This window comes from Diorhabda sublineata, chromosome 3 (assembly GCF_026230105.1).
Source record: "Diorhabda sublineata isolate icDioSubl1.1 chromosome 3, icDioSubl1.1, whole genome shotgun sequence".
Classification (NCBI taxonomy): domain Eukaryota; kingdom Metazoa; phylum Arthropoda; class Insecta; order Coleoptera; family Chrysomelidae; genus Diorhabda; species Diorhabda sublineata.
In genome coordinates, this window is record NC_079476.1 from 23,889,123 (window position 1) to 23,902,641 (window position 13,519).

Here is a 13,519-nt window from a genome sequence, read left to right on the forward strand (position 1 = left end):
AGCGAGAAAATATTGTCTGGTAGACCAAAAATAGATGGGAAGATCAGATTGTGCAAGATATGGAAAATCTGGGAATACGTGACTGGAACAAACAGATTTAGTACAGAGAAAAATGTAGAACAATAGTCGAAGCTGCAAAAATATGTGATAAACTGTAATTAAATAGGGTAAAATGTGGGCTGACCACTCTCAAAAATACAGGGTGAAAAGAGCTCAATTTTAAGCGGCTACAATTCTCAAACTCTCAATAGAATGTATAGTCTTGTATATATATATATATATATATATATATATATATATATATATATATATATATATATATATATATACAGTGCTTTTCAGATAAAAGTATCCACCTTTAATAACTTTTGTAATACTGGTATTTAGAAAAAATCCGAAAACACGTCAATTTATGTTGGAAGGGGCAAGCATTATGGCTTATTTGAACTTACTGGAAAAGCCACCCCCTCACCCCTAGCAGCATCCCCTTTATTTTTTTAAATTACTTTTCATATTTTTTATGTAAAATTTGGATACTCCTCTTTGAGCTGATTTCAAAAATGTATAATACTTGTAGGTTAAAGTGGTTAGTTTATGAGATGAACAATTTTTCTTTTAAGAGCACAAATTTTACTTATTATTTACTTTCACCTTATTTGCCTCTAATAAAATGGGTTGTACAACAGTTCAAACTCTTTAATCTTTTTAACTGTGCTATTGATTATGAAGTTACAATAAGTGTTCAAAATGAGTACCATTCACTTCCATACAATGGTATAATCTATTGTGAAATGCCTCTCTGACATTGCTTAATACGGCTGGATTTAATTGTCGACATTCATTTTCTATCCTCTCTCGTAAATCATCCAGAGATTCTGGTTGGGTAGCATAAACTTTTGTTTTTAAATACCCCCATAAAAAGAAGTCTAGGGGTGTTAAATCCGGTGACCTAGGTGGCCACTCCATCATCTGCCCCCTTCTACCTATCCAACGAGCGGGGAATGTTTCGTTTAAAAATTGTCGGACAGGCATAGCATAGTGTGGGGGAGCTCCGTCTTGTTGAAATACCAGTAAATCTTCGGAAAGGTTATCATCATTTTCTATTATTGTTGTAATACGTGGGTCAACCCCTTCCCTGAGTAACTCAAGATATGATTCACCATTTAAATTTCCGTTGATGAAGAATGGTCCGACAATGTGGTCACCTAGGATACCACATCAAACGTTTAACTTTTGGGGATGTTGTGTATGGAATTCACGCATAATATGTGGATCACTTTCAGCCCAATATCTACAATTATGCCTACTTACTAAGCCATTTAATGACCATGAGCATTCATCAGAAAAGCAAATATTGTTTAACAATTGTGGATTGTTATTGATAATTTGCGTCATTGATTCGCAAAACTCTAGACGACGATCAAAATCATCTTCATTCAACCCGTGCACCAACTTAACTTTGTATGGGTGTTACTTGAATTTATGTAGAGCTCGGAAAACTGTAGAAGATGAAACACCGATCGCTCTACTTATTGTTGACAACGATTGGGGTTGTTGAGCCCCTAAGCTGACTTGCCCTAAAATTGTCACTTGGATTGCTTCGTTATTTAAGAATCCCTCTGGCTTATGCACTTTATTGCAAACAGACCCTGCTGTGGTAAATTTCTCCATCAGTTGAATTACATACTTATGAGTTGCATGCCTTCCGTCATGTAATTCGTTAAATATTCTAGCAGCAGCTCTTGCACAATTATTATTTTGGTAGTATAAACCTACAATTTCAATTCTTTCTTGCAAAGAGTGAACCATTTCAGAGAAACAAAATAAATAATGTATCAAATTACACTATCAATAGTGACTACAAATTCTAGTTGACAATGTCAAACTTTAATAAAAAGTAGAGTTTTTTGTTGTTTGGATTTTTTAAGTAGAATAAATAGCACAGTTAAAAAGATTAAAGAGTTTGAACTGTTGTACAACCCATTTTAGTACAGGCAAATAAGGTGAAAGTAAATAATAAGTAAAATTTGTGCTCTTAAAAGAAAAATTGTTCATCTCATAAACTAACCACTTTAACCTACAAGTATTATACATTTTTGAAATCAGCTCAAAGAGGAGTATCCAAATTTTACATAAAAAATATGAAAAGTAATTTAAAAAAATAAAGGGGATGCTGCTAGGGGTAAGGGGGTGGCTTTTCCAGTAAGTTTAAATAAGCCATAATGCTTGCACCTTCCAACATAAATTGACGTGTTTTTGGATTTTTTCTAAATACCAGTATTACAAAAGTTATTAAAGGTGGATACTTTTATCTGAAAAGCACTGTATATATATATATATATATATATATATATATATATATATATATATATATATATAATACTTTACCATGATAAAAAACTGAGTACAGAACTTTGTATACAATCTTTTACGTTCCCGACATTAAATTGGAGGGTAGATTTCTGCAGAATACTAATTATTGCATATCATTTTCACAATGTCAAAAGTGGATAAAATTTTTGATTTAAAAAATCTATAAAAGTACACTAGAGTCTTCCTATACAGATAAATTATTGCATAAATTCCAAGAGAGACTAACAACAAAATATCTTGCCTTCATAATAATTTAATTACAATTAAATTTTTGGATTAAGTTGTATAATCGAATTTCTCCATTTGGCGGCTTGTGTTATTTAAGAGAATTTGCAAATTCTTTGTTATTTCCAGTTAAGAGACTGGAGCTGGAGGCAAACTTGTGATGTTCCGGGAAACGAGATTACATTTACCCCGTTGAAAAGGAAAGAGAGAATGAATTGACTATTTGCTGTCTGTTTTAAACGCGTAGTACACTGATGAGATTCTGACACAAATGGAACTAGTTCCAGTTTCGCTTAGTGCTATATTTTCGAAGTGACAAACTTTATGCCAATCTGTGAATGTATTAGGAAAGTTTTCTTTTCATGAAATCAATGTAAATAATAAAAAAGGAATAGAAATAAATTTTGATGAGGTAAATAAGTCAAGAAATTACTATAACATTGTTTGATAGTTTTCAGAGAGCTTAAAACAAACGAATTATGGAAATCTTAGAAACATTTAACAAAAAATATGGGGTTAAACACCTATATAATAATACACAGTGTGTTAAATAATGATATACAAGGTATTTCTAAATTCATGCGACAAAAATTTATGAGGTTATTGCTCGTATGAAATTGAGATGGGTCTTTCAGGTTGGTATAGATTATAAATAGATAGATGCGTAGGAAAAAGTCATATTGTAAGCTTTTGAACATTCTGTGAGTATACGAGAGCGGGTTGATACATCCGTGAGTTTTTGATACAGTCTTTCAAATAAAAAAACCTATTTTAAAGTCCACTTTTATTTTTTTTCTCAGGTTGTATGGTGGATCCACGTCCATAATTACGACACGCTGTATCACATTCAAGAAAAGCAATTTTCCTCTAAAGTTGTATCCATTTTATACTTCCATATTGAAAACCATTGAATCACAATCTGTAGAATTTTCAATTTTTCTTCGGCTAAAGCCGTATCGGGAATTTTTTCAATCTCGGATATGTTGAATCAACTGACTGACCCAAACCTTCAGCATCTTTCAATAAATCATTTTTTTATCGTTGAACTTGATGTTTGGTCCTGGTTTGAGAGAAAATAATGCTAAATGAGCACTCGAAATTAGTTTTCTACTCAAATTTCGGAGTAATTTGCTGGTAATGGATATCAACTACAAACTAAATAACGCAGCTTTTGAAGGGAGTTAAATTATATTTGCCTGACAAAAACAGTGTTGCCCTTTTAGTTGGAAATTGGCTCTCGTATATTTAATCATTGAGTTATTTTTAAATGTATGAAGTGTGGAATAGAATATTCAGTGATTGGTGAAGTGAAGTTTGATACTTTAGTTTGTTCAAGTAGCGTATATGTCCATTCCAGGGAATTTGTTTTCGTCGGTTTCAAACCCTAAATCTGACTAAAGTTTTCCTCATTTTCATTTTGTTGTTTCCTCTTAGATTCCCGTATTCTGCAAATTCCAACAGTATCATTTTTCATTTCGGTGTTATTTTATATGAATATTAAGAAAACATTTGAATTCAAAATTATCTTCATCTTTATGGAAAAGCAACTCCAATCGTCATTGATATTGGATACCTATTTTTATGTACCAATTGCATTTATATATCAAGATTTATTACAATTGAGCATGTTATACTGTCCATTCAGTAAATTAAATGAAGCGGATATTCCAACAAAGGTCAGGATTTACTCCGATCTCCGAACGTTTCCGGTTTTACGATCATTTTCCAGTTAAAAGCGATTATCGAAATGCGGCAGCGTGAAAATTTCAAACAAGATCGTAAAATATTAATTGGAATAGTTTTTCATAATATCATGATTTTTAATAAACGGAGGATTTTATTTCGATTCCGATCAAAATTAATGAAAAAAGACAAATTGAAACAGCTTCAAATCAACAAAAGAAAATGAAAAATTGATACATCAATGGTTTTAGAACGTTTTAATACAGATTAAACTGCATTTAAGACTTTGAGGCTAATTCAAGCACACTCAATACATTAAAAACTTCTTTCATTTCATTTAAAAAAAATGTTAGTTTATTCTATCTATAATAAAAATTATTTACTTAAAATATTTCTCAACGGTGGGGTAAATTTGTAAACACTATCTTTTCCTTACTGAAATTATTTAAACAAATACTAGATTTGACTTACTTATATAATAATAATTATCCACTACTTATATCATTATCTATTCATTATAAACTAACTATTCTTGGTAAACAAACTCGATTAATAATCAGAAAAGAATTTCTAGAATTCTAGAAAATAAACAATCGAATAAACAAATAAAAAGCCTTGTCAGAAATTAGTTCTAAAAAAATAATATAAACAACTATCCGCTGCTTATGAAAAAAACATATCAAAGACGCTGGTATAAAATGAACCGTCCAAATTTTAGACTTCCATTATAACCGAACAGTACCGGTTTCACGATCCTTGTCGTGGGCGAATTCTTAACAATATGTAGAAGGTTGAATTCATACTTACATGAAGTTAGTGAAGTTGTCACTTATTAGGAAGCAACTCTATCCATTTTAATTGTAGTATTTCTAATAATGTCCTTAAAAGGTCTGAAATGTTTCTTTCTTTGCTTCTTGAATTCAACTATCAGACCAACGCGTCGTCTTTGAAGCATATTAGTGAAAATATCCAAAAATATCCATGTTATAAGATAGAGATCGTTTACTTATACGTAGAAAGGAAGTCGACTGAATTCTACTCTATTTTTAGACATTGATTTTTCTTGTATATCTGATACTGAATTCATACACAATATAAGATCAATATTTTGTTGTTTACATTCATCTATATTGATAACTTCTTGTCAAGCTGTCCGTTGGATATATCACCGAAAGTACAAGGCATATCAGAGTTTACTTGGAATAGAAAACACCTTTGTGAACATAAATTAAGATGATGAGTTTTGAAAAATTCATATTTTTCATAATTTTAACTTGAAAAAAATCATTATATTTCTTTAAAAGGTTGTTATACTTCCTTTGCTTATTCTTTTATTAGATCCTACTTTGTTTTATACTTAATGCATAATTTATTGCAGCCTTTCCTAGTGTACAGAATGCTCTTTCCATTTATTCCTTTGTTTCGGTTTATTTCGAATCGAGATAAAACAGTTTCGATACTTAACTCGCAGATGAACATGGTGCTGACCGGGGAAAAGTCTTGATGTACTCGTATATCTGAGAATGCTCTATTTAAAAATTAAACATACACATTCCAATTTTGGCGACAATTTCGTGTTAGAAATTTCTTCCAGTACCGAAAAACTGCATAGAGATATTTATCTTTGTTATTTTCATCAAAATGTGTGCTAATAAACAAAATAAGTGATCTGATGAGGATGTTATGAGTTTGAGTCATCTCAATGAGAAAGAAGAGTTCCTGTGGGATTCAAATCAAATTGTATCGGAATTGTGACACACGAAAATATAAAAGTTTTCCAACTGTAACTTCTTTAATAGTCTGGAGGAACCCCCAGAGTCATTCTGTCGACCAGTATATTACTAGTGAATCAAAGGTTTGTCGAGGTCTATGTTAGCAAATATTTTTTTAGACAATCACACAACTAGTACCTACAGCTCTTAACGCACAAACCTAGAGACACACAGATGGAAATGAAACATTTCAGGTTTCGAGACTGTGATGACATGAATAGGTCTCAAACGTGAAAGCAATCGCTGGCGGACACCCAGATATATTCAGAATATTTGTAATAGTGTATCACCCAATATATGACCTCATTTTTTAGTTTTCATGTTTCTCGAAGATAGTGTGTATCTTTTTTATTGTTCCCTTCATATGATCCACATTTTTCAACAAAAAAAATCATCAATGTCGAAAGAGACTTGCAATTGAATTTTACCGCAAACTTTATTACGATCCAATATCCCTTCATTTTTTGTCTTTTTCATGTATAATTCAATTTTCCACTTGGGTAACGTAATCTTCACGGATATAGGCGATTCGAATGAAAGGATTTTTATCGGTATGTGAAAACAAAAAGGTTTATTATTTCTAAAAATTTGATATATTAGTAAGCTTTTATGAGCTCTCTGCTACACTTTTTATTTCCAAAATAAAAGAGAGTGAAAAGAGATTCATGCTTTAATAAATCTTTAATATTGAAATATTAGTTAAATCTAATTTTGTAACCAAAATCAAAAAAGGTTAATTATACATATGCACGGTAAAATGTCTAATCGATAGTTTCCGTTATATTTATGGCAAATTCGAGATAAAATACCTTACAAACTTGATAGACTTTCTAAAAATAATTTGGAACCAATCTTGTGATCAGGATCGCATTTTCTAAAACCATAATTTAAAAAAAAGTCATGAAAAAATCCAATGTACAGTATATAAAAGACTGAATTGTTAAGTTTAAGCTCAATCACTTGCTTAGGTATCTGGCTTAATGAAAAAAAAATCTGATTGGAATTAGCTAGAAAAAAGAGGGAGCAGCAATTTTTGGACTGGTCACATAAGTCTGATCTAATGAATGAAATTGCTATCGAATTAAATACTGAAATATTGTTCCAGCCTTAGATTAGAACAGAACCAAATCTGATTTTTGAGTTTCAAATAAGCAAAGTCAAAGGAAACAAATGCTGGCGTACTATTCAGAATTGACAGTTGACGTTGCTCTAATGGAACGGTAGTAACATTTCCAGCTTCTTGTGCGAACTTTTGCTGGATCTAAAAGAACAAATATTTTTGACAGCGAAATGTTCATGCAAAATTGAATGTATGCGAGTGGAATTATCTGGCAATATCAGTTTAAGCACATCATCTATGTTTTTTGGCATAACAACCGATATTGGATAACACGATGCCTCGAGATGGTGCTTCATAACCAAAAATCAAAGTGAGTTGATCGGCACATTGCTGTTGATTTAATCGACGTCGGAAGTCATGGAAAATCATCGAACGAAAATTCCATTTTTTCATCAAGATGAGTGTTTCAAGTATCTGCAAACAACTCAAATAGAAATCGTATTACATCACGCTCTGAGTATGCTCATCATTAAAAATGTTATACTTTATAATGGTAATGTTAGCTTTGACGTATTCACATCAGTGTTGCCGTATCTCAAAAAAGTAGCAAATAAAATTATACTTTTTAATCACAATGAAATTTGACAAGTTTTATTTTTTTAATGTATTGAATATAAAGCATCAATTGATGAAATGATTGTATTAAATGAAAATTACGATTTTATATTTTTACTTAATTGCGGATATGTCTTCAATAGAATTGGTTTGTCGATTATATTAATACCACCGCATACAGGCTTCATTTGCACGCGCCTATAAACTCACGCTCGTTCCTCGCCATTTCTAGTTCTAAGTTCTGTGCATGTGAGATAAATGTTGTTTGAGACTAACTTTGAATTACCAATAACCCAGAATGTATTACTTTTGTAGCTGTTCAAAAAGTTGAACAATTTAGAATGTTTGATTGGCTTGAAAGTTCACTTTTGAATCAGTTTCGTCGGCAATCTTGTATTAAATTTGATTAAATATGAAAGTGGTAGCAAAACAAGCATCATTAGAAAATTTATCATCGTGGGACAATTTGCACAAATAGCAAATATATTGATTGGAGAGAATATTGACCTAAATAGTGACGATCCACCATTGTAGACTTTTCTAAAGTTTGATTGGATGTTGGTGCTGTTAAAATTGGCGTGCAGAACAAATATCATCGAAAGTAATTCCAGAATTCCCGTGGAAAATATTTAAGAGCATTCTGTGTTGGAAAACGTAATTCTCTCAGAATATACACAGAGTTTGTGTATATTCTTTATTATTACTAATCGGGATTTTTTATTTGGAGTAATATTGTAGGTTGTTTAAAGTTAGGGATAACTGCCAAAAAAGATAATAAAAATTGACCAAACTATAAAAAACGGATAATCAAATGATGGTATTCAATTATTTGAATCAAGTAAATGCCCAATGCGAGAGAATTGGGATTTCAACAATGATATGCAATGATTTTTCATTCGTGCTTTCAGCTTTTTTACATTTCACTTTCCATATACCCCAATAAAAGGAAGTTCCAAAAATCACGGTGCATGCATGTATATTTATCTAAATACAACATCTATATACTAATACGATTAGTGGAATGAGGAAACGCATAATTAGGAAACAAATTATTTGTTTGTGGAGCTGCTTCTTTATGACAGAATTCCAAATATCGAATTTTTCTAAGAATATTGGATATATAACTTAATTTCCAGCAATCCTTGCCAAAGATATTTTCAAGCCTGATTTTAACATTGTCTTCTTGACTTTGCTTCATTCGTTGTTTGTTTGTGAGTGATCCACAGCTTGATAGCTGGTCATTATTTTCGGAGAACGTGGAAGTTGGAAATATCCTACAATCTTTATATATAAATAATGAATTCAAATATTAAATAAAATTTTAAACAGTGAAATTTCACGATAAAGTGCTATTATCTTTACGACAAACTGATTATGTTTTCGTCCGTATTTTAGTTATCAATCCTAGTTTTTTCTTTCATTTTATCCATATTTTTGATTCGAAGATGAGATATTGTACACCGGCAAAAGTTATGCACGTTTATTTTGCACGATTTTTATTGAATTTTTTTACAAGCATGCTTAAGCATATCTGAGCTTGATTTATGTTGTTTGACAATAATGAGATACAAAAATAGCAGAATAAATTTTACTAAACATAAATAAAAGATAAAAATGATTTTTGGCAATTGTACAAAGTTACTCTATCAAATATAGTCAAGTACCTCTCGTGTTATCCTGTTTCTTTTGTATATATACCGTATGTTTCTGAGGAAACCTGCCATAGGATTTCCCATGTTACCATTTAAACTCCATGTTAACTTCAGGTCGCCAGTTTTTCTATCTGAATTTTATTGTTGATACATTAAATAACAATTTTTTTTCATAATGCTATTTTATCAAACGATATGAAATTACATTTATTTTGGTTTTCGAATGAAAAAGATCGAACAACTTTAACAAATGAGAGGACTGATTAGATAATAGCTTGAAACTGTTTGACGCTACTTGACTGAATTTTCATTTTGTTAATGTTTTATGTTCTTTTGCTTTATCTAGTTGGAACTTTCTTATTTTATAACAACAATTTATTTTAATATTCGATCATAGAGATAAGTGGTATTTTTCATTTTAAGGGATTGTAAATGAACAAATTTACTAATATCTAGTATTTTATGAAAAAATTTTTATTAAACTTTTCAAATCAAAGCTTTTCACTAACAATTTTAAACATAATTTTTGGTTAAGAGGACCAGAAGGTGTTTCACACTTTAAATAAAAAATATTTTTTAGGACGCTAGGTGCCCGCGAACGATTTTTTACTTACTTTTACTAAAAAAAAAACAGTTTCAAACTATTAATCAGACCTGTCATTTGTTAAAGTTGTTCGATTTTATTCATTCAAAAACCAAAATAAATGCAATTTCATGGCGTTTAATAAAATAGTATTAAGAAGATGGAAAATTATGAACAAAAAAATTGTTGTTTAATGTATCAACAATAAAATTCAGAAAGGCTGATCCGAGTTTAAATGGTAACATGGGAAATCCTATGGCCGGTCTCCTCAGAAACATACTGTATATTATCCTATTGAGAGTATCGTTAACATTGAATTTCAGTTTTGCTCATGTTAAATTCACTTTTTATTATAATAGATACGCCATGTTTCCGGTTATTAAAACAGAAAAATGTCCATGCCGCCCGTTCTTTCATCGCCTGGAATGCTTAAACAATGCTTACAATAAATAGAAGAAAAAGTGAACGAACATTACGACTGGAGAATTTATAACTAAAGTTGATAAAAAGATTCAAGAGAACCAGAATTCCACAATAAAGAACTATCCGCTCAATTTTTAAAAGTTTTCCGAAATAGTCAAGCAAATGCTGAGTTATCACTAATTTTTTTGTAGGTTTATGAGCAAAATTACTGAAATATGTCCATGTTGTGAGTAAACACTCGATATTTTTAGATTCTCACAATAAACATAAAAGGTTTAAATTAATTACAATTAATTTAGTTGCTATTTTTGTATTTTAGATCGTACTAATATATCAAAATATCAACAAATTCCATTCTTTAGAATGTCTATGTACTTCTTCCGGCTGCACAATCTGCGCAGGGCCGCCGAAGAGGACAAAAAGAAAAAATTACACCAACAGAAACAGAAACAACGTCGCACTACCAATCGTCGAAGTCATCGTTACACTGGCAACTCTGCATTGACTCTAGCTCCCAGTCGATTATTCGAAAGAACGCCATTGACTCCGAGCGATAGTTTGGATGAAGTAGCCTTGCAGATTCCCAGGTGCTTCATCTATGTAAATACGAGTTGGTATATGTTCCCTTGTGTTGTTTGTATTGCTAATACTGTATAAATCAGAATAAATAGTATCAATAATATCAAAACTTCAATAAAATAATAATATAAAGAAAAAACTACTTTGATCGTTAATAACTTATAAAGAAATCGAAGTTATGCTTTTATCTATATTCGGTAATATATATTTTATGCACGCGTTTTTCGTCGTTGGTCGCGGGGCGACAAGAAACGCGACGTTTTCTAAAAGTACGTTGTTAAATGTGTCCTTTTACGTAATTACAAAACGCGTCGCGACAGGCGTTTCAAAAGTGCATTGATTTCAATTGGTGCTTTTATGCAGCGCGTTTATTATAGTTTGTCATTGTCATTTTGAACAGTCAGTTTGCAGAGTTGTGTTGATGTGTAAAGAAGTATCATGTAAAATCTGGACGTTGAATATGTTTGTGGGATTTATCATCAGAAGATTACAAAGATAAGCAATTGAAAAGAGATACATGGAAGGAAATTAACGAAATCATTATTCCCGAATTCAGTAAAAAAACTGAAAAAGAAATTCTTGGAACTAAAAGACTTGCTGTTGTAATTACCACTCGGTAGATGTAATCTGTAATCCCCTGGTTCAAACGAATATCCCCGTATCAACTCCACATTTGTAATAAAAGTGCTTTTTAACTTTTCACATGACTCATCAAATGTGCCTGTCAATATACGGTAATAATTGAAGAATTTCTCCCTGACGAGTCTTAATTCTGCATGAAGTGCATAATATCGATGGTTTTCTAACGCATCCTCGTATCTCAAAAACTACTACTTTTCAGGATTGACAAAAAACGTTTTATAAGGATATTGAAAATTTTTTTAAACAATTTTAAAAAATATCATTTTTAATTTTGATTATTCACGTATTTTAAATTTTCTTAAAAAGAGTGATAGTCCTTAGGTATTAATAGTTTTAGAAATAATAAGTCCATGTATTTTTGCTTATATAATGGGATTTCTTTGGAATATAAATCCTTCTTTTCAGTAGTCAGAAATTTTCTTGTTCAAACGTTGTGGAAGATTCTCCCATTTGTATGTAAGGATAACTTAAACATTATTTTATCTTGATTATATTTTAGTCCTCTCAACTGTAATATTAACTAAATCACACTGCTGAGAGGGAACTTGCTTATGCGCCATATTGTATTTTTTTAAATAAAAAAAATACCAATTAATTTTCCGTTTAAATCCCAAAATCGTTAAAAATCGAGTTACGAGGTTACGTTAGTAAACCATCGATATATGCCTCTGAGAAGTCTTGCACTATTAATTGGATGCACAATCCAACGTCTCTGGAGTCTTTTTCCAATGAAATTTATATATATCAAATACGTAAAAACAGAAGGATCCATTTTTAATCACTGCCGTTGTGTGGTCCACAGTAAAACTGATCAAATTTGAAAGCGGCACGCGACAAGAAACGCTGTATAAAAGAGGCCTTAGGAATTTAGTTGTTTTTTTCTTTAACGCGCCGTTTTTATTGCGATCAATCTGTTAATATATGATTCACATTTTAGGTTTGTTAATGATTCATTAAACAAAATAGTTTACTCCAGCTACTTCTTTTACCATCCTTATATCTGAGATACTTGTACTAATTTGCGTATTTTTTCACGTTTAATGTGTTGTATATTGCCAGTCAATCAAGGTTAGATTAGATTAGTACGGACAACCTTAATCTGGATTGGCTCAGAAACCTAAGGGCCGTTATGTTACCTTTTATTCTCTACGATTTGGAAACTTACGTTAGAAGCTAACCACTCTCCCACGTTTTCCCTTTTTTCTAGTTCTAATTCTGTTATTTTTTCTTAATCGGTTCTACTCCATGATACTGTTTATTTTGATAAATACTATTTTTTTGCATTTTTTTAACATGAAAGTGATTATCGGATCAAAAATGTGAATATAGATCAGTAATTCTACTTTTTATTTGATTTGGATCTTTTTGTTTCAACTTTTTAAGCTTTGACTTTACTTCGAACACTCGAAGTAAAGCTGGCACCAGGAGCTATATAAGCAATGACGAATTTACTGAATCGCCGTCAGTAGGCTAATCATCTTTTGCCCTTTAGACTTTAGCTCTCAATTATTTAAATTACATTTTTTCAATAAACTTATGATCTGAGAACTCAGGTTTCATTTAAGATCCTTGATTATTTTCGGGACAAAGAATTGTATTGCATGCACTACATGATTGTAATTGTGGGCTTTTGAATTTGTGAAATCATTAACTATATCGTCATATGGAAACTTGTTTATTCTTTTCAAACTAGAAAAGCTTCTCTCCATGAGAAATTTGTCACTAATGTAGACAGAGCAATACGAAGTGTTTGGATAAGTTTTGGTAAAAAAAGAAACATTTGGTTTTATTGAAAGTCTATGCATTCTTGGATTACTTCTGTTTCTAAATTTTCAGGGTAACTACCCGTTTCTGCTGGTTAATCCACCACTGTATATGAAATGAGACATTCATAATATCTCTACGTGATAAT

At 31.1% G+C, this 13,519-nt stretch overlaps 1 protein-coding gene across 1 annotated transcript in view; it reads left to right on the forward strand.

Moving 5' to 3' along the window:
* Positions 1-13,519, forward strand: part of LOC130441612 (potassium channel subfamily T member 2) — a 138,051-nt gene that overhangs the window by 33,141 nt on the left and 91,391 nt on the right. Inside the window, exon 3 of the mRNA XM_056775366.1 lies at positions 10,749-10,973. Within this exon, the coding sequence (XP_056631344.1) occupies positions 10,750-10,973 (224 nt within the window). The 5' untranslated portion in view covers position 10,749. The remainder of the gene's footprint in view (positions 1-10,748; positions 10,974-13,519) is intronic.